Source organism: Haemorhous mexicanus, chromosome 9 (genome assembly GCF_027477595.1).
Source record: "Haemorhous mexicanus isolate bHaeMex1 chromosome 9, bHaeMex1.pri, whole genome shotgun sequence".
NCBI classification, from domain to species: Eukaryota; Metazoa; Chordata; class Aves; order Passeriformes; family Fringillidae; genus Haemorhous; species Haemorhous mexicanus.
Genome location: NC_082349.1, coordinates 10,507,579 through 10,532,088, shown reverse-complemented (window position 1 = coordinate 10,532,088; position 24,510 = coordinate 10,507,579). Strand labels below are relative to the sequence as shown.

The 24,510-nt window shown below is 50.4% G+C and overlaps 1 protein-coding gene across 4 annotated transcripts in view; it reads right to left on the bottom strand.

Annotated features, from left to right (window-relative positions):
- ERI3 (ERI1 exoribonuclease family member 3) overlaps window positions 1-24,510 on the bottom strand; it is a 129,840-nt gene that overhangs the window by 16,592 nt on the left and 88,738 nt on the right. For all 4 annotated transcript variants that reach the window (XR_009487482.1, XM_059853969.1, XM_059853970.1 and 1 more), the window contains one exon: window positions 19,454-19,553. Coding sequence is in view for 3 of the 4 variants with exons in the window: in XM_059853969.1 (XP_059709952.1) it covers window positions 19,454-19,553 (100 nt within the window). In the remaining variant the exon portion in view is untranslated. The remainder of the gene's footprint in view (window positions 1-19,453; window positions 19,554-24,510) is intronic.

Genomic DNA, 24,510 nt, shown 5'->3' with positions numbered 1-24,510 from the left:
CTGGTCAGGCGATGGGCATCACATGGGTGACTCAGCTGGCAAAGGTGCTTTAAGGAGAGAGTGTTAACATGATAGCCCATGGGAAGGAAACAAAACCCCCAGCTGGATGTTGAGGGGAGATTATTCCATATTCAGTAACATGACTGTTTAGGAGAACAAGTAATCTCTGACAAAGACCTCTGGCTCTTCTCCGATCTGATAAAGCCTTGCAGCCTACAGGCAAGCTGGTCCCTGCAGGGACTGCCACGGATGAATGCCATGGGCTGGAGCTGCTAAGGCAGGAGGAGGATAGGGAAGGCAGCCACCATGGCACACGGTGGACATGCTGCTAACAGCTCACCCAGAACACTTTTCCAAAGCAGAAAGGCTTGTGCAAGGTTTGGGTGTTACTGCTCAGGCACCTCTTATACCCCCAGGGACAGTGGCACAGACACATGGCCTCAAGGAAGTGGTTACACAAGCTAAAATCAGAGCTCCCACCATATACTCCTGACCTGGCTACACAGCTGTGTGCCCACTCACTCCCCAACAACAGCTATCTGGCTCTTGCCCATGAGCCAGACCTCAAACCCCTGTTTTCCACTCTTGCAGTACCAGCTGAGCACTATAATCATCACCAATCACTGCCATTTAACTTAGACACGCAAAATTCACACCAGAGAAAAACTATCAGAAAAGCAGGGAACTGAGAATATGATTATTTCCTTTTGAGAAGTCTGCTTAACTCTGGTAGCGAAAGAGGGAAGGCAAAGAAGGACACACAGACAGACATGGTGGCATATTTGGGCTGCTTTCCAGCAATTCTCTCACAAACAGTCTGAGCATCTTTGAAATGAAATTTTGTAGGCGATTAGCTCACAATGTGAACTTAATTGGTTTTGGTATTTAAAAAAACCCATTAAATTAAATGGCCGAGATATTGAGAGATGGCTGCTTCTAATGCACAGTAACTACCAGCCCCATTAAGGGGACGCCACATCCAGCGGCACAATGCACACCCCGTGTGACGTGACCAACGCGGATCAAACGCTCCCTCCCTGCTCACACTCTGCGGGTGACAGGATCTTCAACAGCAATGAGAGGATGGCTCAGAGCAAGGCTGGCATGGAGCAGGCAGCATGCCAAGCTCCTAGTTCACCAAACCTTCCTTGCTGGACAAGACAAGCCAGACCGTGTCTGGAAGCCAAGGGACTATCAGCCTCCTTCAGCTTGACAAGAGGAGCAGCTGGAGTGGCACTGGGCAACACTGCAGGGATATGCGAGTCCTGCTGTTCCAGGACACAGAGGTGATCTCCACCAATCCACTTTGATTACTGTTCCTTGGGGATCCCACAGCGCTTGCACTGCTCACACTCGGAGTGTGGCAGATGCACAGCTCCCACGGGTGACTGTGAAGTGATGGGAGCTCAGTTAGTACCCCACAGACAGCCCCTAAGCTGGTACCTTGCACCTCTTTATGACAGCGCTGTGCAAAGGAGCCCTCCTTCACCACAGGACTGGCAGCACTGCCCTGCTTTGCATTTAGTGCCACAACACAGCAGTGCTTTCACCTTACTTTACTTGTTTGTTTAAATTATTTACACTCCTTAGATGCAAGATTGCTCTCCAAAAGGAGCATCCTTTGGCTGCTGCAGCTTTAAAATGACTTGCATCCATCACTCAATCGCTTTCAGGTCAAACACACGCTCCTGACTTAATGACCACATTTCCGCAGCAACAAATCTGTCACCGCTGTTTGTTTAAAGCCAACAATCTGTAGGAGTACTGTGTGCAAGGATTGAATTAACTCAGCATCTGAATGACTGTGGTGCCAGACCATTCAAATTGCACCTTTCCTAAGATCTTCCAGCAACGTTAATTAATGTTCCTTGGGTAATGTGCAACATGCTGCAGTGCACAGGGTTGCTGGAGAGAGCAAAGCTGACCCCTGTAGGCCTAGAGACATGGGAGCTGTGTTCCTGGCTGCCCCCACCCCAGGAGCACATGGGGGATGTGTGTTGGGAACAAGGAAGGGCTGGTGGCTTGCCCTTGCTCTGATGTGACCTACAGTGATTTTCCTCAAAATTTAGTGATTCAGCTGAGACATTCCATGCTGGATGTTCAACTCTCACTGAATTCTTTTCCCAGGAAATTCCACCCCAAACCATTAATACATTGCCATCGCCATCAACAAGAATGACAAGAATCTCACTATTTCCCTTAAATTCCAGTTACTTGCCAGTGCAAGGTTTTTTTGTATTTGTCATGATGTTTCAGAACAAAGCCTTGACGTCTGTTGGGAAGGTGATTTTTAGAACCCAGAATGTTTTGGATTTCCCATCAGAATCAAGCCAACTTTGGGCAAAGACAGCTTTGTGTGGCACGTGCACTGACAATCATCCCAGTGCTGGCCCCTGCTTCCAGCTGCTGCAACCCTCCTGGCACCCACTCTACACACCTGCGTGGGAAGTGGGGACCCAGTTATCCGGGTGCTCGATGACTTCCCCAGGAAGTGCGAGGGAGGAAACTGTTTCATTGAAACACATGCACCAACAAGAGCTGCAGTCAAGGCACAGACAAGCAGGAGGAAACAGTGATGGGGAGCTAGTGGGGCTAGTGGTGGAAACAGCTGAGAAGATAGCAGGACATGGGGGAAGGGACTAGGAGAAGAAAACAAGGACAAAGAGGTGGTATGTGGATGGAGAGGCAGATTGAGCTTGGCAAGATGTGCAGAGAAGGAAGGAGGGAGTGGGATTCAGTCTGACGCCAAACAGTCTAGGTCTCCTGCTACCATCCACAGCCTCCAGCTACTCCAGCCATTGCCCACCACCAAGTCCTCGGCACAAAGTCCCCATCCCAAGTCCCTGGCCATGCTCCCAGTTTTGTCTGGGGCATTCACATCTCCATGGACCAGAACTAGGGTCCAATGAGGGGTCCTAAACTGGAGAGCTGGAGCTCTCCCCCAGCCTCCACCTGTCTTGCTGCAGTTAATTGGGCCACTGCTCTAATCTCTACCTGCCATTGATTTAAATTCAGCTCCAATTTTCTTCTTTGACCTTCTCTCCTCCAGACCCTGCTCGCAAACAGAACACAAATCCTCAAACATTCTCTTCATTTTTCCCTGCAATATTCCAGCATGCCCCAGTCCCAGGGTGGGGAAGGTGATAACCAGTGCCTGTTTGAGCCTAGACACTCAAACACAGGGATGGGCACACAGCTGCCTGCAGAGACCTTCCCCAGGGCACACTCACTCCACTCCAGCAAGGAAATGGAAGTGATGATGCTTTGATATCATCCAAATGGCAAGAGAAAAGCATGATAAGGGGACTTCCAGATGGTTTTCTAGAAAGGACAGCTGCCTTTTTTTCTAGGAGCCTGTGAATCCAAAGAGGGCATGTGGGAGTGCTCCTGATTGTGCCCAGGTCTCAGCTGTTGGTTTTGCATCCAGCACCCATCCAACTGGGGGAATCTTTTGCTCACCTGAAAACTGATCCCTCTGTGCTGAGCCCCTGCCCTCTGTGGGCTGGTATACTCCAAAGGCTAGTGTAAGGAGATGAGCCAGCCATGAGCTAGGGGAAGATCTCTCCTTTGTTGTGTCTCTGGGACCATGGATGAGGCACAGAGACCAGGAGCACCTGCTCCCAGCTCCGTTATGCCCCTGGTGCTCTGTGCCGTGATCTGGAAGGGGAGCCAGCCACTCGGAAGCAGTTAAAATCATATTACAGTGTGCTGGTGCAGACAAGCAGGGGAGGTGAGGGTCCAAGACAGTGCCTCAGACATGTCCCTTGCAGAGAGACACTGCTAGCACCATGAGGAATGGGGGAGGACCTGCCAGGGGGGGTTCAGGATGGGAAAAACATCATCCCTTAACACCCACACCTTCCGGGCCCCAAAATGGGTGGAAAACCTCTGACAAGACTCCTTTCTCAAGAAATCCTAGATGCCAAATTTCAGAGCTCCTGGGGTCCTTCTTTTCCTGGCAATAATTCACTATGTAAAGAGGCTGGATATTTATAATTATGCTCAAAGTGGCCACTTTGAAAATCTATATATCTCTAGGCTCCCTGTACATCATAATGTCAAGTCTGTGAATGGAGGCATCCATCAGAGGCCTCACATCACAGACCTCGGAGCTGTGATAAACACTTGGGAAATGCTCGCTGAACCCCGTGTCCCACTGCTGCCTTCTGGGCAAGAGACTTGGTCTTTGGGGGGTGCCCCCATGGTGACTCCTCCAGGAGGGATGCCACTGGGTGTCCACCCTTGCTGTCCTCCAGGAAGGGGGGCTTTCCTTCAGGTGGGACCATCCAACCCATCACCCCATTTCCACACTGTGGTCACACTGTCTGCAAAAAGGCAGCTTCCAACTCTCTGTCTGGGAAAGCCCCGTGCTGGGAGGGTGGTGAGCTACAAGAATAAGATACACCCTTAAAACACCAGCTCCACTCTGAGTCATCAGATCCCCACCTCTTGGCCCCATCAACCCCAGGATTTCCTAAGTCTGACTGACAAAGACTAGGTCAGTGACAAATGCAGGGCTCAGTCCCCATTCTCAGCAGGGAAAACAATGCAGAGAGCTGAGCTCTCTTCACCAGCGAGATGCCTGCTGGAGAACAGGAATGCCCCTCTCTGCTGACAGCGTGTGAGAGGACGCACAGCCTTTGCTGACGCTTTGCCCAGGCTGTTTTTAAAAATTTATTACTCTGTTGCAACATGAAAAATAAGACAGAGAAGTAATCATTAGTATAACTATAACTCCCCGTGCAATAGTCCCACTTGTAAATTGAGATTTATGATTGCAGCTGCCGATATTTTAGAGGCCGGAGCAGGCAGCGGTGGCAGTACAGCCCAGCTACGCGCTGCCCCGCCACAGTTACAGTTTATCACAATCTGCAGAGATTATTGCAATGAATAATACACAACAGGCTGGCAGTGAAGAACTATTCCCGATCAAACGCTTCTGTAAACAACTGAATAAATAATATTGCTCAGCCCCTCTTTAGAGCCCTCGGAGGCCCAGGGAAATCTCTCATTACTCAGCAAGAGAGGCAGCAGGGGGCTTGGAGATGCCATGTGGAAGGGATGCAATGACTCTGGGCAGGCACTGGACGTGCCAGGTATGAGCACTTGTCAAGCAGACAACTCACTCTCTCATTTTCTCTCAGAAAAGGAGACTGAGACACTGAAAAGACCTGCTCATGGTCCCATGGTTTCACATGCAGTCATGAATAACTTGCTTGGACAGACTAACGTATGCAAGCTCAGAGAGGTATTGCTGTCCTCTCTTCTGCTTGGCAAGGCTTTTGCTCACTTCTGATATTGAGTTGGCAGCAGGTAAAGAGCAGGTTGTGGGGCAGCCTGGCCCGCAGGCAGCTGAACCCCACCCGCAGCAGGGATGGGACATTTGGGACTGAGCCCACTGGCAGCGGGGCTCCATGTGCTCCCTGAAATGTCACTAAGTAATGCAATGTGATCAGGGTTGTGTGCCAACAGCTGCAGAAAGGGCATTTCTTACACAGCTTGAAAGGATAAAGTTCAGCTCCACAATGCCCCAGGATCCCCCACCACAGCGAGCTCTGGCTCGGTTGCCACACTGTCCTGCCACAGGTATCAGGTCTGCAGAAACTCTCACCCAGAGGGGGAGATGGAGGATTCATCCCTTCCCTAGCACCCATCATGCAGAGGTGCTTTATTTACTCTCCAAATGTCTACAGTCAAAATACAGTCAGTACAGGAGGAGGGATTTGAAGGCAGCTAACGAAGAGCTATAATCCTCCTTATACTATAAACTAGCCCTGCAGCAGCTCTCCAATTCAGATCCTTCAGATCCTCCATACTATGCTTTCCATGTGGGATGGGTGCCTATGTGCCTCTGCCCAGACACTGCAGGCAGGGAACACCCCTCTGCATCTGTGTCCTGCTCCAGAACCAGACTCTCACCTGTGTCTTCCCTACAGGCTCTACCCCCACCTGGGTCCTGGGGAAAGGCAAGAGGAGAAAAGCAGGAAAGTTTGCATCCCCGCATGCACGGCTCTACAGTGCCTGTATGTGCAGCAATCAGCTCCAATTAATCCCCCCTCAGCTTGGCCCGCCCGCTTCATTACCTCCCCTTGATGAGAACCATCAGTGGGGCCTGTAGGATTTTGCTAATTAGCCTCACTTCGTTTATCATTTCCATTTTCTCCCAGAGACGCTTGGCTTGCTGGGCGACAGCTTCATCTCCTGCTGAAACAATGCGGCCCCTTCTGTGCCTGTCTCACTTAGCGCTGTCACCGCAGCCATTATGAAATTGGGGTTTCATTTACACACTAATTAAACATTACAGCTTGTTCACAATTACAACATGGGGATGAGGAGGTAACTAATTACTTAAGAAATGAGCTAACATTTATCTCTGATTCTTCCCCCCCAGCCCACTGCCCTCCTCTCCAATCAAGATTAGAAATTGTTGTTGGATGGCGGCAGCCCAGCAGGCCCCTGCCTGTCTCTGTGTGTGCCTCATCCCTTTTAGGGGGCTGTACTGAGACCCTGGCCCAGGGACAATCCATCACCCCCTAACTGTAGCTGGGATTATGGGGGGCTGTGACAGTGGTGTGTGTCCCTGTGCCAAAGGGGCTACACAGGGACAAACTGCGATGCTAGGGGTGCATCCGTCCCACCTAGATCTGCCCACCAAGGAGGCATCCCTGGGACAGCCCAGCCACAGCAGGGACAGGACTGAGGTATTCCCTGGGCATCACCTTCCAGGCTCTTGCCTGCTGGCTGATGGCCTGGCTCTGCACAGAGGTTGGGGATGCCAACACACCCTCCATGTCTCTGCTGATGGGCAACTCATCCTGAAAAGACATTTTCTTCAGGGAGGAATTAACATTTAGAACTGAGAACCATTAGAGTAAATAAACCAGGCTGTCACTCAGATCAAAAGGCAATGTGAAATGTGGGCTTGGGACAAAATGGGCCCTGGGGAGCAGGCAAGGAGAGAAAGGGGCAGGCATCCCTTCGTCCATACTTGAAGATGGGGTGGATGAGATGGGCAGGCCAGCACCTCGTGTTCAGCCCAGCAGGGTTGGGTGCTGTCACCAAGAGAGCAACAGCCTCCTTCCATGGGCAGCACAGGGCTGCCATGAGCTGCTGCAGGCCGGCAGTCCCTTTGGTCCTCATCTCCCTGCAGTGCATGCAGGTGGCAGAGGCTCTGTGCAGCGACCAGAGAGCTACACATGGGTTAGAGGACAGTGGAGATGGGTGACAGTGACCAGGATCATCTTGAGATGGATGCATGGCAGCCTGCAAGGCAGCTAGCCTGCTGATGGGAGACAGGCTGGAGAGGCCAGAGATGCTGCTGCAGTGCCTGAACACTGCTGCAAGCTCTGGGAAAAGGATCCACAGTATTCGAAACACAAGAGGCTCCCCCCACAAACAGCCCTAAGCACTGGAAATACTTTCAGAAAAAAACATCTAGTTCAGCACCAGACAATTAAGGTTCTTTTGCAACTCTTAACCCATGATTTTGAGACAAAGAATTTGGTGCTGGCATAATTTGAACTGCTAATTGCTTTCCTGATCCGTAGTCAGTGAACTGAGCAGAAGTGGACACAGCAAATCACATTCCCTGTCTGGGGGAAATTCAGAGCCACTCTCCAGGGGGAAAGGGATGCGCTCTTCTTCCCTCTGAGCAGCTTAAAATATAATGATCAGGAAACAGTTAAGCAAAAGGGGGGTGAACTGGTGGTTTAAAAAAAAAGAAAACTCACACCACTTTATAATAATAGAAACAACTCATTCCCATAGTTTTTATCCTTCCTGTCTTTAGCCCACAAAAAAAAAAAAAAAAAAAAAAAAAAAAAAAAAAAAAAAGAAACCCTGAGCTAAACTACTGACACTGGCTGGGAGCTTAGAACTGCTGCATCAAACAGAGCCCTTGAATCTCCTGAACATAATTGTGCTGCCCTCTAACCTCAACCTTCAATCAGTGCAGTGTAACTATCTCATTTTAGCCTACAGGACACACCCCTCTGCTAACTAGCAGCCATATTCTTCTCATTAGGAGATTGCTCTGGATGGGAGCACGGAGGCAAAGCTGGCGTCTCTCCTTTTCTCTCCCCCTCTGCCTCTGTCGGCTGTTATGCATGCTTTCAGAGGGGGAGAGCATGAGCAGGGGGCTTTGTGGGTGCTGGAGATGACCCAGCTGCCAAGCCCTAAGATTCCTGACCATGCACATAGAGCCAAATCAGTGGCTCTTGCTGAAAGCACACAGCATGGGAGAGGGGACCTGGCCCAGACACCCCCAGCACTCGGGAGTTGGCAGCTAAGGGCTGGAGTGGGCTTCCTAGTAAGGTGGTGCTGCTGCGCCCTCCTTAGGGCAAAGGGCTGGGGGTCCTGCTGTCTGCAGGCTCACCCCATCCACAGAGCCCCTGGGGAAAGGCTCCTGAGGTAGCAGTGCCAGGGCACAGGTCCCCTGCCCTCTGGGGCCTGGCTGACAGGTGGCAGCAGGCAGGGAGATGCATGCCTTGGGAAGCTAAGGCAACCAGCAGCACCAGTGCCATGCCTGCTGCTGAGGTGGGCAGGAGACAAAGGGCAATGCAGGATTGGTGCGCTGCATGAAGGTCTGTGCAGAGGCAGCCCCTCTGACTGCATGGGTGCTGCTCCTGCACATCACATGCCTGCAAGTAATTAACAGTGAGGCTAATTATAGTGGGAAAAGTGACCTAGGACTACCAGGTACTCTCCATCACTGTGGGGTTTGGATCATATCTCTGGGTAGGGGTATTCCATGGTTAAAAATTAGCTCTGTGCCATGGGGGGATAAAGAAGGACAGCTCTGCAGCCCACCCGGCGTGACAGCCCAGCCAGCTGATTCTGCTGCATCCCTGAGCCATCAACTGGCCGAAAACTCATAGGAGCTCTTGAGCCCCTCCTTCATGCCATGTCTTCAGAGACCTCCAAGCACACAGGACAGACATGTCAGACTACAGTAATGACCATGGAATCTTGGTCCCAGCAGCATGGATTAGTACACCCACCCTTAGCAGTGACCATGACCCTCCCCTCCTGCCTCCCTTCCAGGTCCTGTACACTCGCAGCCCAATTCAGGGCCCAAGCTGGGAGAAGCTGCTTGGACTCTTCTGTGTTAGAAGAATGCAGCTCCCAAGCTGGAGCAGGATTGCTCATGACTCTCAGGAATAGATGGAAACACTCATCGCGCTGCAGCCCACTATGGGTCTCTCCTGCAGAATCAGGAACAAGCCAGAACTCAGGTGATTAATGGCACAGCTGGGATCACCTGTGCAGCCGCAGCTTCACCTTTGGGAAGAGTCTCAAGCTATGGAGGATATAAGCAGATCCCCTCTGATCCCACTGCAGACCCACGAAAAGAGCAAAGCCACGCTGGGAAAGGGCAACAGTTTGGCTGGTGCAGCTCTCCCCTCTGGCCAGCGCCCTTTGCCCTGGGATTTCAAAATGTTATCAATTTGGGAGTGAGAGAATTACACTGGTTTGTGTAAGGACAGCGAAAAACACAGTATTGGATAGACTTTTATGTGTCAATGCCCATCTTCCCCACCCAGCAGCATCTTCCCCATCCAGGCCTTGTCCCTAGATCCTCTGCTGAGCTCTAGCAGCTATTAACACACTCTGAGTTCGTTATCTTAAACAGGCCGCTCAGGACATGGGGCCACGATCCTGAAACCAATTAATGTGATCCTTTGATATCAGGGGAGAATGAAGAGGGGACTGTCAGCACCACAGCGAGGCAGGAGTTACGGGTCAGAGCCTAACAGCACAGAGGTGCCCCTTAGCTCTTTACAAGAGGTGGGGGTGGAGGGCAGCTGCCAGACCTAGCTTCTGTCAGAGCCCTTCTCTGCATCCTCAACCCTGGCCTGGTGCCACTTCCCAGGCTTGGGATGGACCCAAGGAAAGAAGCATCATGACACTTAACGCGGGTCCAGATGCCAAAAAAGCCACTGCTGCCCTGTGCCTGGGTCAGGGCTTCCAAGAGGAAGGCAGTGGTGGTACCACATCTCAGCGCTCATCCCAGCACAGCAACACATAGCACAGAGGAGGCTTCCCTCTGCCATGGTGGGAATGGCCACAGTGCTGGCAGTGCTCAGGCTTAAGGCTCCAGGCACCCTGGAGTGCCGGGGCAGTATTATCCTGCAGCCCCCAAAACTTTCGTCTTTCTTTCTTTCTTTCCTTGCTTAGCTGTTTTTTAAAAGCAGAAGTTATCTTAGCCAAGTCTTTTGGGGGAGGTGGAAAGAGAGTAGGAAGTCAAAGAGAATCGTCTTGCTAGTCAAAGCCTTTAACAACTATTTTTAATATCAGGCAGAGGAGCAGGATTTTGAAATGAAACAGACAGAGCCTCTTTGATGGGCAAGCTATAGATCTTGAAACAAGGTCCATTCCCTCCTCCTTCACTAACTAACAGCCATATTTCTCTCATTAAAGACAATCTGGCTGTATTTTCAAACTTCTTAACAAGGCGATCACCGTAATTTGAGATTTCTATTATCCATGCTCCTATTACAACAGTCTTTTAAGCAGCCAGCTTTTTTTTTTTTTTGCTTTCTTTCCCTGACTTTGTCTCTCCCCTCAAACTGCCATTAGTGGTAATGACGTGCAAGAAACGAGTGCCAAGAACCACCTTTTTTTCCCCCCTTCTTTTTGGTACTAGGTTGCGTGGGGGGAGCAATAGGGAATAAAATAAAAAGCAAAATGAAGTTTGGTTATCTCTTATCTAGAGTTTGGCTTTTAATCCACCCAGGAGTGCAAAGGAAGCCAATGCAGTACCTTATCTCCCCTGTCGATCATGGACCCCCCCCTCCCCAAAGACCCCCATTTCTCTCCTCTTCCCAAAGGTGCCTGGTCCTGGCTCCCTCCCTGCCCCATTAGTCCTTTACTGGGTTCTGCCAGATGGATGCAATTTGCATAATATCACCAGTGGAGGCTGGCAGATCAACTGGGGTCAGGCTCTGACATCTCCAGCACAGTCTATCTCCAAGTGCTAATTTGGACTGCATTGATCTCTCTTTCTGATTTCTTTGTCATTTACGTCTGCCACGGTTTGACAGGAGATACAGAGACAGACAAGAAGGGAAAAGAAGGAGGGGGGGAAGAAGAGGAGAGAAACAAAGATTGTAGTTACAGATGTCTTTAAGCGAAAAAACAGATTAATCCAAGGACTCCTCTGAGGGTCGCAGCTTTGAAACATCCTAATTATCCTATTCTTATGAATTCCTGTACAGACTTCGAGGGGGGTCTTATCAGGGAACTCATGGGAATGAAAACTTGTTAAATTGCAGTAGAGTCTCTCTGGCTGACTGCTACCCCCTGCCCTCCTGCACCTTGCAATCGGTTCTCATTAGGTGAAGCGGGGCAGCTCTAAACCTGGCATCCCTTGCTGACACAGCCTTCCCTCTGCACCTCTGCCATCACTCTCCTTAAAGGCAGATCCTTACTAAAACTTGGGCAGGAGTCTCTCCTCCTCGCAATGGCAGACCACAGTGCTCACCAGCCCTGTACGTTCTAGAGAGGACAGAGAGGGGACAACGTAGATGCCCAAACTCTGGAGACAAGGGCAACCTGAGAGGGACAGCAGCATGCCTGTGATCCCCCCGGATGCAGTCATGTAATTCAGATTTGGGGACACTGCTGTTGCAGGACAGTAGGACATGAAAAGAACACCTTCCACCAAAGTCCAGTGCAGAGCAGGGCAGGCAATCTGTGCCCTTAACTGAGAGGTTTATGTTCATTAACAGGAAACTCTTTCCCTCCTCACAGGTAAGGGAAGACACGCCACCATTTAGCCTCGTCTGGGACATACTGCAGAGACACCAAGGCACCGAAAGAATCTACAGGAAATCAAAATGTCACTCGGTGTTTTACGTTGCTACTTTCTACAGAAAAAGCTCTGTAGAAAGTTAATGATCTTCCTGGGCTTCTCACCTAACACATCTCACTGTGTCAGAGGTGCATCACGGTGCTTGGGAAGTGCTGTCTGTTACAGGGGCAGGAGAACAAATGCCAGCAAAGATGTTCTACCTGCCCAGCACAATATTGGACAGGGCTTGGCCAGTGCAAGGGTTGTTCCCGTAGTGTGTGAGGGGGATATTTTGAGAGGCTCAGCCACAGAAAACTAAAAAGACTGGACAAATAGCCAGGAATGTGATGGGTACAAGGCAGTGCAAGGGTCACTACAGCACAGATCAGTTCATGTTTGCACACTCCTGGTTTTGGGACTGGCTGATCACTAAAATAGAGCAGACATAATACAAATATAATACAAACCATCAGCCTCTCCCGCTGCTCCCACTACAACCATTGAGAGTGATATGAAAAAATATATTTGAAAGGTTTCGTCTGTCGCTGGGGACAGAAACTGGAACAGGTGTTGGGCTGAGAATCACAACTGGCATGGGTGGAAGGGAGGAAGGGAAGAACAGCAAATCTTGCCAACGGAGACAGTCCCCACCATTACTCCTAAAACCAGAAGCCAGAGGAAGAGGGTAGAGCTGCTGCTGTGCCAAAGGGCAGCTCCGAGATGATGGCAGTGCCGTCCTGCTGGGGATCAGCCAGATCTGAGGCTTGAGACAGACTTGCCCCGGTTTGCAGCTGGGCCTCCCAGGCACTGCAGCACAGCAAACAATCCAGAAATCCCTCTTAAATCTTCAGTCTAACCATGGTGCTGCAAACAACTGCTTCCAGGCAGAAGAGGGGGACTCGAGCATACTTTCCAAACATCCCCAGGGAGCAGGCACTGCCACTGCCTGCCTGGGGGCTGGGAGAAGCACATGGAAGCACCCTGACTTTTCCCAGACAGCTGAAGTCCCTGCAGCCATCACACTTCCTCCAAAGGCTGCTCTCTGGGGACCTCAAGCCCTCAGCCAAGGGCAAGGTGTGACAAACCCATCACACCTCTCTCAGGCAGTCAGGGGTCAGATGGGCACACGACCAACTTTTGGCAGGGTAGGATGGAGGGGTGAGTGCAGTCAACACAAACACTCAATCATCCTTCCTTTCTTTCTTCTGTGCCTCCTTTGTTAACTGCAGGAAACAGCTGAAAGACCTTGAGTTTTCCATTGTAGCATGTATGGGAACAGAGCTGCAGTGATCAGAACATACCCCCTGCTGCTCCAGGGGAAAAAGGGAGAGCAGAATCCTTTCTAAAAAGGGTTTACGATTAGAAGAGTGTTCTGTCACTCTGGCGCGCAGTAATCCACTGCGCCACCAAGTCCCTTCAGAGAGATGTCGAAAACTTAAATGACTGAAAGCAAAAGAGCCCCGGCTCAGGTTCCCAGGCAGCCAGACATCCTAATTATCTTTAGATCCACTCCCACATGGAGGGGAGAGAGCACACAAGAGTAAAAAAAAAAAAAAAATAAAGGGGAAAGAAAAGAAAAAGAAAGAGAAAAAAAAAAAGACTGTCACATTGCTTTTTTCTTTTTTTAAAAGCTTGTCTCTGCTCACTGCTTTTCCAGCTGTGACACCTCTCACGGTAGTTAATTAGAATCATGTCACCGCGTTAATGTGCTCTGACTGGACTCTGACAGTTGCTCGTCCTCTAACCGGCTGCCCTGGCCAGCCCTCCCTCCCCGCCGCTCCTCAGGGATGTGGGGCCCGGTGCTTGCAGCAGGACCCCTCACCCCACCTGTCCCTGTGCCCATTGCCCAGTGGGTACCCCGAAGTGGCTGTGCAGGTCCCTGCACCCTGCCTGGGTGCCGGGACACGCCGCCTGGCTGCGACACCCGGCACGCAGCCGCTCCACCTGTTCTGGATCTGCCTGACCTTTATGAGCGCTAATTTAAAATGACACTGCTCATTTGGTGACATTTCTGTTGATTTTTACTTAAGTCTCTTGTAATTATTTAATTCAGAGTCCTTCCCCTTCTGCTTTGAGCAGGGGCCACTGTGTGTAGGGCAGTGCCCCATTCCACAGGGGTGAGCCCCATTCTCAGCTCTCCCTCCCAGGATCCCTCAGCAGAAGGATGGTGCTGTGCAAGCGTCACCTCTGCTGAGAACTGAAGAGCTCAAAAAGAATGGGGTCTGCCTGCTCTGGGGGAGGACAAGGTTCTCTGGGGCTTGTCCCACACCCCGTGACGGACCAGAATGGTGGGACTGGCTCTGCCACATGGGGTGGGATGAAAAGTAGTCAAAAACATGAAATGAAGTTTCACAAAATGCTGTCCACCTCCTTGTTTCCCCTGCCCTGATGCAGGGGAGGTAGGTGGCTATCAAGGATGACAGAGGATCCCACAGATGCTGGGAGAGGCAGGAAAGACAGGAAAGAAAAACAGGGAAGAGAGCAGGTGAAAATAAAGCCAGCATGCTGCCAGGACCACACACCTCCAGCACCTCGCAGGGTGAGGCACAGCCTCATCCGCCCCCACCAAGCTCCAGGGGGGAGAGCTGTCGCTGACAGCCCCAGGCCCCATTAGGGCGGGTGGCCCCTCACCTGCCAGCGCACTCGGCGAGCGCAGCCCTCGCCGCCCTCTCCCGCAGCGTCGGCGCGGGGAGCAGTCCAGCACAGCCAGGCAGAGCTGCAGAGAGGGATGGCTGCGCCGGGCAGGAGGCACCCTGGCAGGCGCTGCCCCGGCTCCCCGCGGCGGTGGCAGCTCGAGGTAGTTAATTAGAATCGTGTCACTAAGTAAATGCGCTCTGACTGGACTCTGACAGACGCTCACCTATGACATTGGGGGCCAGGAGACAATCCACATCAAACTACTGCAGTGTGACCCTTTTAACACAAAGAGTAAACTCACTGCACATCGAGTTGAAGCTCATTAAAACTGTCTACTCTGCGAGCATCCCATTAACCTCACTGTTAAAAACACGCAATTCCTCTTCTTCTTTCCGAGGCCTAATTAATGCTCTGGATCAGGAACAATATCACACCCTAACCTTCTGAGATTTCCAATCAGTAAATGAAAAGAGAGAGATGGAGCCCGGAAGGCACGGTGCCTTGCTGGGTTGCTCACCGCATGGGCTGCTGACCTGCCCAGGCAGGTGGGGCTGCTCTGTTTGGCACGGGCAGAGATCCCCCCACAGAGGGAGCACGGCACAGCCCCGGCAAGGGAACTGTGGAACAGGGAAGATGGTGAAGTCATCTGTGCAGAGGCTCAGAGCTCACAGGGTTATGACAGCTGGTGTAAAGCAGCCCAGTGAGGGCACCATGTCAAGACGGGTGCTCCTATGGGACCAGATCTCCTGGTCACCTGGGATGGTACTGGGAGGGTTCACTAGCAAGAGACACAGCAGCCTAGTTACTGTCTTTCCCCTAAAAAGAAAAATAAAAACCAAACAAGCCCCAAACCAGACATTTACATCTAAATCTAAAATCACAATAATGTATGTGCTAAATCCTAAACTTTAAAGATTCAATTCCACTCAATTAGATTCAAAAAAGATCAGTAGCAAGGAGTAATGTCATGTTTTAAAGACAGTCAATGCACTGGAGAGGGAAGCAGAGCTGACAAACGAGAATAAAACTTTCCCAGTAAGAGCTGCTACTTTTGCAGTTTTGGAAATTTTTTGCTGGTTTTGGTGTATTTTCAGTTCAAGAACCTGCTAGTTCAGAGCTAAGAAATAACAAAGGACTGGAAATAAAAAAGGTTTGTCTCTTATCTTTCTATAATAAGTGAAGACAAACAAACCAACCAAGGTGAGAGAGGATGAGATGTACTCATTCTAATACCTTGAAAGGCTGGTTTCCAGATACACTCCTCCAGCCCGCTGATTTCATGTACCAGGGGTTTTTTACCTAAAAAGTATTCTGAAATTTACGTTTCCTTTCGTAGTGAATATTTGCAAGGGAAAAAGGATTTTCCTAATAAAATAAATTCTAACTACCGTTGAGGTACTTTAGCATGGAATTACAGTTTTCATCCAAAAGAGCAATCATGAGTAATAATTTAATCACCAACTCTTCAAGAACAAACAGTAATTCACCGTTTTTCTAATGTAAAAAATATTTAAAAACTAAGACTGAAGGCATATTATGTTACATAATCAATCAAAATAAATGTAGCAAAAATAGAGTATTGGATGAGTAAAAGAATAACCAGATTTAACAACTGGGCAGTAGTAAGGAAAGCTGCACTTGGTTTGATAGGTACTGTTCAGTAAAATTTGACCTTTTTTTTCAGGGAAACACATTAAAAAAAAAAACAGAAGAAAATCAATTTCTGAATGTAGGTGATCTGCTGTATGATTTAAATCACAACTAAAACCTGAGATTTTAATCCTTCTGATTTGTATGAGTCTCTGACTCCCAGCAAAGAGACCCCAACACAGGTACCCAGCTCCACTGGTGTGGAGCCTGTGAAGGCTGGTCTTCGTGTGCCAAGACTCCCATGGAAAGCTGCAGCTTGTTTTTGGCAAGCACCGCCTCAAACACACGTGTTAAGAATGGCAACGTCCCCATGTATGTAAGACTGAGTAACTTCTTAGCAAGATTCAACTTCATTTTGCTGAGGGCCAAGAAAGCAGCAGACAAAGAGAAGTTCCTCACCCCAGGATTCTACAGCCCACTCTGGAGCTGACATATATCTAACCTGTGTTAGAGAAGAGATGAAAATTGCATAAAAATATCCTCTCTAGTCTCCAGGGACACATTCAGCCCAGAAGGAATCCTTAGAGCTGAAACATCAACCTGGGAAAGGGCGTGAAAGAATAGGCTTCATACCCTTTTACTCCTTTCTGATCTCTCAAGGAATTCCTGCATCCTCACCCTCTGGAGCAGGACTTTTCTATCTCCTTATCCTAAAATATTTAAATTTTCCCCCTGCCTTTGCCTTTTCCTTCTCAAGGACACAATGGCATCAGACCTGCACCCATCCCACCCCAAGGTAGCTGTATTTGCAGTGTATGCAGATACATTTTGGTGTATTTGGGAACACAGATCACTCTTCTAACCCCCCAATAAGCTTTGCAGTTCACTTGCTCATGAATAGAAACCAGACAAAAGCTAGAACATGAGCTCTGTGCAGCAGCTTGCTGTATGTGCAGCTGTGTGCTCCAGGGGATGTAGGGAGACTCCACTGTGCTCCAGCATGAGCCCATCCTGCCTGTATCCACTGGATGCTAAAGGTGGCTCCCATCCAGAATCTGGCCTTGGCCCTGCAGGTGTCAAGCACCCTGAACTCTGCAGATATTGAACACGATGAAGGAAAAAAGATGAAGCATAGAGCAGGACTGGTCCCAGAGCATGTCAAGTGCAGGGATTTGGAACAGATACCTGCTGAGACAGTGAAACAGAGAGTGATTTGAAAACAAAGCAATACAGAATCCATCAGGCAAGACGGCAAAATTCCTTGCAAATTGTTTGCAAAAACCAGTGGCTATCCACTGCAATTTTTCTGTCAGATCTGAAGGGAAACATCCGTGTTGTGCATTCCTGTGTGAGCGCGCTGAGGCTCCCCGGACTGCCAGGAAAGGAGATGCACAGACACTCTTACACTTCATGTTACCTGTGCAACTGGCGAGACTGGCTATCAAATCTCCTTGCTGCTCCCTTGCTGCTTCCTCTTTGGTTTGCAGATTTTTGGCCATTAGTGAGGGCCGTGAAAATCAGAGGCTGACCCCCCCTTAGATGACCCAGGAAGCCTCCTCTCAGCTCCCTAACATTCCCTCAACACTGCTCCACTCCAGAGCTGAGCACAAAGAGAAGGGAGGCACTAGATGGCATGGGAACATCCCCAGATCCCCAGCCAGCTCCTTGTTTCACTGTGGGCAGTGAGAGGTTGGCAGTCCTTTAATCAGCTGAGAAGTTAGGGCTTCTCAGTGTTGGGATTAAGGCTCCTTACAGTCAGAGAGGGAAAGGAAGGGCAGCCCTGAGCAGGGAAAGGGATGGATGGCTCCTCCCAACCCTGATGCATGGGCAGTTAAAAGCATGAAGAAGAGAGAGGTAAGGGAAAGGCAGGTTCACTGTGATGGAGCACTGCAAGAAGGGAGCTTGGGTGCTGGGCCTCGCTGGCTCACCCTGTACTGGCAGAACTCCTCCAAAGGGGCAGTTTGGCAGAACTCTCCCGAAGGACTGGAATGGGGAGGGACATGAACAGCAAATCCCTGAACTCTGTAAGGCAGAGGATTCACATCTGTGCAAGAAAACAGTACTGAGATAAAGGGGCAGTCAGATGATACTCCAGAGAATGGGTACACTTTGTTGGAGTAAGGGGTGACAGCAGCAAGAGAGCTCATCACACAAATAAAATGAGGAACGATGAGGCAGAAACCAACTCTGCATCTACTTAGAAACCCCAGAAAAAGCCCAAGTCCGCAGAGCAGGACATGCACACCCAACTCCTGCAGTTCCTGCTCCCTCCCCATGATCCTCCCAACATGGCACACAATCCAGGCAAATCTGCTCCCAGGCAGGGAAGCAAATTTTAATGCTACCTCTGTCAATAATGCAACCAGATCCATAGTTCAAAAGGACCCTGCTAATTAAAAGCTGGTGAGCTTTAAATAATTCATCTCCTTAACTTGGATTGATTGGAGAGTTTAATGGTTAGAGTCTTGAAACAATATTAAACAGCCTCTTCAAGGCCTAGGTAGCCAGTGACTTTTCCAAGTAAATCTTACCTCCTTGCAAACTTTAATGCTCAAAAGTCACTGTGGATGAAGGGCTGGGAGGCAGAGAAAATACCTGACCACTGGTCTCCAAGAGGTGATCTACTGCTCCACAGAGAAACAAGACAGACAAGAGTGATGCAGCCCTGAGTCACAGCCCTGTCTGTAGCCCAGTAAATCTGAGCTCCTGCCTGTACCACAGCCTCCTGCTGTACCAGCTCTGCATCCCCAGTGTTAAGCAGCAGGCAGATATACGGACGGCCTCAGTGTCCTGGGCCAGGTCTCCTTCATATCACTTTGATCCCTGGTGCAGAGGAGTTGGGGGATACATGGAACTCTGCCACTGTTTATCTCAGAGCATTGTTGATCACTTTATCTTGGAGCATGCTGCAGGACCACAAAGCTCATCATATGTGTTAACAAACAGGATGATGATTCAGTTCTCCAGCTGGGATCACGCATCTTCACTCAGCAGTGTTTTTCCAGCCAGTTCCCAAGCCAGGCAGCACAGCCTCCTTTCCAAGGACTGCAGCACCCAGAGCAACTGGAGGACTGGTCCAACAGGGAGAGCATCCCACCCAGCCTAGGGATCCTTGTGCTGTGCTCCAGGCACCTAGTGCTGACCACGTCCACCCTAACCCAAGCACTGCTAGTGCAATCTAGGAGAGAAGCAGCTCCCCAGCCAGAGGGACAGGCAGGTATGTCTGGCACACCAGCACGTGCAAGGGACAGAGAAGTCATCCATGTGCCATTCTGCCCTGACACATCTTCATCCCTTCCACCAGCTGGGGACTCTTCAGCCCTTTGGCTTGTTCTCAGCACCCCAGACTGGACAATGTCTTAGAGCTGAGGCACATCCCACGCACTCGGAGCAGCAGCTGTGGAGATGGAAATGGCACGGGGCAGCATCACTCACCTATCCCGCTGTGAGGCCTCCCTATGTGCTGTAGGTTCAGTCCTTTGTTCATGTCTAAGAGCCCATTCTTTGGCCAACTCCCCATGGCAAAGCTGTACGCCTGGAAGAGAGAAGCAGAGGGTCAGACACAGCCCATGAACAGGCATCATCTGTACTTGCCCAGGTCTGACTGCTCCGGGGGCTGGAATGGGTCTGTGTTCAGGGGCTGGTGTGTGTCTGTGCTCACCATATTCAGTGTGGACCCGCACATCATCCTCTCAGCTGCTCTTCTGGAATTGCCCACACAAAGTGCTCTCACCCCGCCCTGTCCCACCTGATTCTCCCTAGAGATGTTCAGAGCCTCTGGTGGTATCCTGTACACATGAAAACCCTTGTGATGGAGGGATTTGCATCACTCAAGGCCACCTTTGCCATGCTGTGGGGGACAAGCCAGGGGCTATAAGCTCATCCCCTATGTCCCTTAGTTGCTCCAAAAATATCCACTCACTCCTGCATTAATAGGGTCGCCAGCAGGGGTCAGGGCGTTTGGAAAGGGGTCTTCATTCCCAGGCTGGCCTGGCCAGCAGGCCCCTTCTCTTCTGGCAAGCACAGACCTCCCAGCTCCCTCTCCTTTCCACCCCCAAGCCCCAGTTGCCTCGGTTCCCTCCATCACTGGGACAAATCCTACTGGGAGCCAGCACTGCTCACCCCACTGCACAGAGCCTGCAGCCTGGCCAGAGGGAGCCTGCTTCATACCCACGGCATCCCCTGGCAGGGCTTCCAGGAGGAGCAAGGCAGCTGGGAGCCCAAGCAGCACAAAAACCCACTGGACAAGGCTAACATAAAAGCAGCCAGGCCTCCGTGTCACATGCACGGCTGTAATTACAGCCTGACAGCCACGTATCTTCTTCATCTTGAGGAATTAAGCTCGGAACGCATTGTGAGCAGTAAGAAGGGTGCGTGGGCTTAGCGTCACTCATGCTGGTGCTATCTTTGCTGCCGTGAGGGCCATTGTCCCCAGATGAGATCAGGTCAATCCAGCAGCCCCTATCTCCCTCCTGCAGCGGGGGATCATCGCTAACCGCAGCCACAGTGTGGCAGGCATTGCTGACACCCTCCGCAGGCTGCAAATGCCAGGGAGATGCTCTCTGCAGCAGGAATGGGGATGAAATGGGTGACCAGAGCTGAGACAGGTGTCCCCCACCAGCCACCTGCCTGCTGCTGGGACCTCCTGCCACCCCCTCTTTCCTGCTACCTTGCTGCTCTGTCTGGAGCGGGCAGGTCCAGCCCCTGCACAGTCCCTTCCACTGGCAGCCCCCCGGGAGCCATGGGGCTTGGGGGAGTTAATTTATTAGTGGCCCATGTAGCCATTCATGCTGCTTTGTTACTCCTGCCTTAGCAAAACAGAGAGCTCCACAGATAATTAATAGACAGCATTGCTAATCCTGTTGGGAGATGATTAGCAATTAAAACTCCTAATTAAGTCTATGCATAATTCACTGAAATTACACTTTGTGTACACAACGGGGAGATTTCCTTTGCCTTTGACAAACACGCTCTGGTATGTTCCCTGCCACAATCAGGATGCAGGCCAGCCAGCCATGGGGTGGGGGGACCCAGAGGTTGGGGTGCAGGATGGGACCCTGCCACCCAGCTTCTGGGTGTCAGAAGTGGTACCACGTGTTGTTCCCTCTCCTGGGCAGCATCCCACAGAGCAAACCCAGACAGAGCATAGGAAGGCTCCCATGCTCAGCTCCAGTGGATCGACAGCAGTGGGGGCCATCCCTGGGGAAACGGTATTCCGGGATGGGGAAGGACCAGGGGTGTTCCTGCCCAGGGAGCTGCCATATTGCAGGCTGCCTTCCCAGCCCAGACATCCCTTGGACTCTGGCCAGAAGCAACTGAGGTAGCCCAGAGGGATGCTGGCAGGATCCCAGGAAAGCCACAGGGACAGCTTTGTGAAAGCTGGGTGCTACTGGCAGGCTCAGCCTGCCTCCCCTGGCTCTGCAGCAGCAGCAGCAGGGAGCTGGCAGCACGTGCCCCAGCCCCCGGATCAGCACCGGGCCCATCCCTGCATCGCTTTCTGCTTTCCTGATCAAGGTCATTCGGTACAGCTGCAATACCTGAGCAAACTACCTAAGCAGCTGGGGTGGAAGTTGGCCTGACCACTGAAGGTCAAGTGTGCACTTATGCATATTCAAAGCTGCCTGCAGGATCGATCGGGTTTTAATTGTTTTTCCTGGGGTTTTGGAAGGAAGTGCCAGGGGCATTGATCAGTCCCAGACAAGGCTGCTCACACTCCGGGGCTGGCAGGGACCATCACTGCTGCAGGTACAGGGAAGTGCAAGCAGCGATGATGAAGGGATGAAGGCAGGGGAGAGGTCAGCCACCGCTGGCCGAGAGGAGGAGCCACTGCTGGGCTGCGCTGGAAAATAAAGTTTTTTAATTAAAAGTGGCAATTCTGAGCCGCCTGCTGGCAGCAGCCACACAATCAAGAGCAAGGAGCTTTGCTGTTTAATATTTAAAGACAACGTTTAATCTTTAAACAGGAAAGTTCTTCCTCTGACTGTTAAAGCAAGGCAGAAAGCGCCGGTGACTCCCCAACACCAGGGGTACCCAGCCTGCAGGGGTGGCTGTGGTCACTGGCTCACTGGAGCTGCTGGGACACGAGTGTCACCCACTTTCCTGCCAGCTCTGCGACCACACAGCCACCAGCAGTGGCACAGAACCCCATCCCTTCAGTGCTTATCCCTGTGGCGAATTGTGAGAAAGTCTGAGATGCCCCAGGTTCACTTGCAAGCCAAAGGATTTTTTAAAAAGTCATGAAACCCTTTCTGTGAGGAAATTGCACTACTTTGTACCTCCCTCTGGTTCAGTCTTAGTGTTGCAGAGAGTGGGTTGCTCCCTTTTAGGTCAGACACTGAAGCAGGGCCAAGACCCTGTGGTGATTTTTTATTTTTATCTGCATTTTAATTGATAAAAATGCAGGCATCTTTTAAAAAAGCTATTTTAAATGGTTCTGGCCAAAATTCCAATTTAGAGAGAAACTCAATGTTTCTGATTTGCTAAAAACCACCTGAACAATGTTTACAGAATAATTTTCAAGCAGCCTGAATACAATTATTTTCATTCACACCGTCTCCTAGAACGGTTTTCCTTTTTTCCTGATTTTGTTTGTAATCCTATGAAGGCTACATTTACCTCCCTGCCAATGCTGCTCTGAAGTCAGATGATTATTAATTATATTTATTTACTTATGCAATCCCATAGGCATACACAGCAGTTCACAGACAAATACCGCCCTGGGTCCCTGATGGAGGGATCTTGAATCAAAGGTAAGCAGATATTCCTGTGATAAATGTGAGCTAATAGCAGCAGGAGATTAGGAACATACTGTGTTTCCATGCATAGAGCAAGCACCATGGAGAATCCACACCTTGTTAAACAAGTGCTGGTGTAGGGAGGTAGGTCATTAGGTAACCTGCAGCCCACATATCCTGCAGAAAATCCAAAAACCAGACGTGGGCATGAAACATGGGGCATGGAGATGATGCACACACAGAATCACAGAATCTGAGGCTGGCTTTATAACAGAGAAAAAAAAGGTCTGAAACCAACCTCCTGTTGTACCAGCTCACAAACCTTCTCAGTAGCTATGACACATCTGCCTCAGATGGCAAAGAGGCTGAAACAAGAGCTCTGTCTCCTATTTCTGACAGCACTGGGGTGGCACCAAAGATGGTCCCCTGTGCTGGGACAGAGGGCGTGCCAGTGGGGCTGGACAATCCCGTGGTGGTGGTGCTTGTGCAGTTTGGCACTGAGTTTGGCTCACCTGCCCTTACTGCAATCCCAGTGCACATCAGTGCCCATCCCCAGCGACGCTGGGACCGACAAAGTGACAGCACCAACACAGTTGGCTCCTGATGTGCTGCTCTCTGGAGTTTGTTTAGGCTGCACACCATGGATTATAAGCAGCACAGCTGCAGAGAAGATGTTCCAGGGGGTCAGAAAATTCCCAGAACTGGAACCTGTCAAGCTGATGTATTGATCTAAGTGGACTGAATAATGCTCCATCATTTATTTATGGGAAGTGCCCAGCACACTTCACAAAAACTGGTGTTTGGCAGTCAAATTAAGGTAAAATTAAACACCCCACAGCATATAAACAGGCACATGTTTAGAAGTCAGAATAAGGGAGTCCCACAAATCTCCCCCACATGCAGAGGGAGGAACAGAGCTGGTCCTCACAGAGCTGCCGGAGCTCTGCTAGGGCAAAGCGTTGATGTCGGCAGAGCCAGTCTTGTTCTTTCCACACATGTGCAGGCTGTGACCTGCTGGCCAGCTCCTGGCCCCTCTGCCCTCCCCTACAGCTGCTGGCATTGCATCACCCTGGATGCTTTAGCTGAAGGGCAGGAGGGAAGAGGACCTTTGTGCTTTGCATGGCATGAGCATGTTCACAAACCACAGCTGCAAGAACTGCCAGGAGTGGCACAGAGTGTCCTGCCCTGACCAGCTGGGAAACTGTCATTTTATTTTACACATCCTACCAAGAGGTTTTGAATGCTATGTTTCATCTGCTAATTGTAATTTTAATATTAATACAGACACTTTCAGGCAGGGAGAAAATACTTCCTTTCAGAAAAAATCCTCCCAGGAGTAAAGGGGCTTAAGCAGTCTGAGAAGAACCTGGAAGGTGGGTACTAAGGAATAAGAAAATTGGTGGGTTTTGCCGAAAATCTCCATTAAGAATTTCAAAAAGATACATGAAATATACATGGTTTTAAATACAAAGAAAGAAGGTGTGAGAACTCCCAGCTGCCCTAAGCTTCAGCAAGCAGCAGGTACCAGCTGTGCTCCCCCCAGGATCAGGCTGGGCACAGCTGCCTACTGATAGAAGGTGAACCCCCTGACATTTCTGCAATGGAGAAAATGTCTTTGGAACAGAAAAATCATCTTCCTCCTCCTGTCATGTCAACTGTGCACTGCATCTGCCCAAAATAAGCATTTCCCATCTAACTGCCCTTATTCCACTGCTGCCACAATGAGGTGTCAAGATCTTGTATTACTGTGTATGGTGG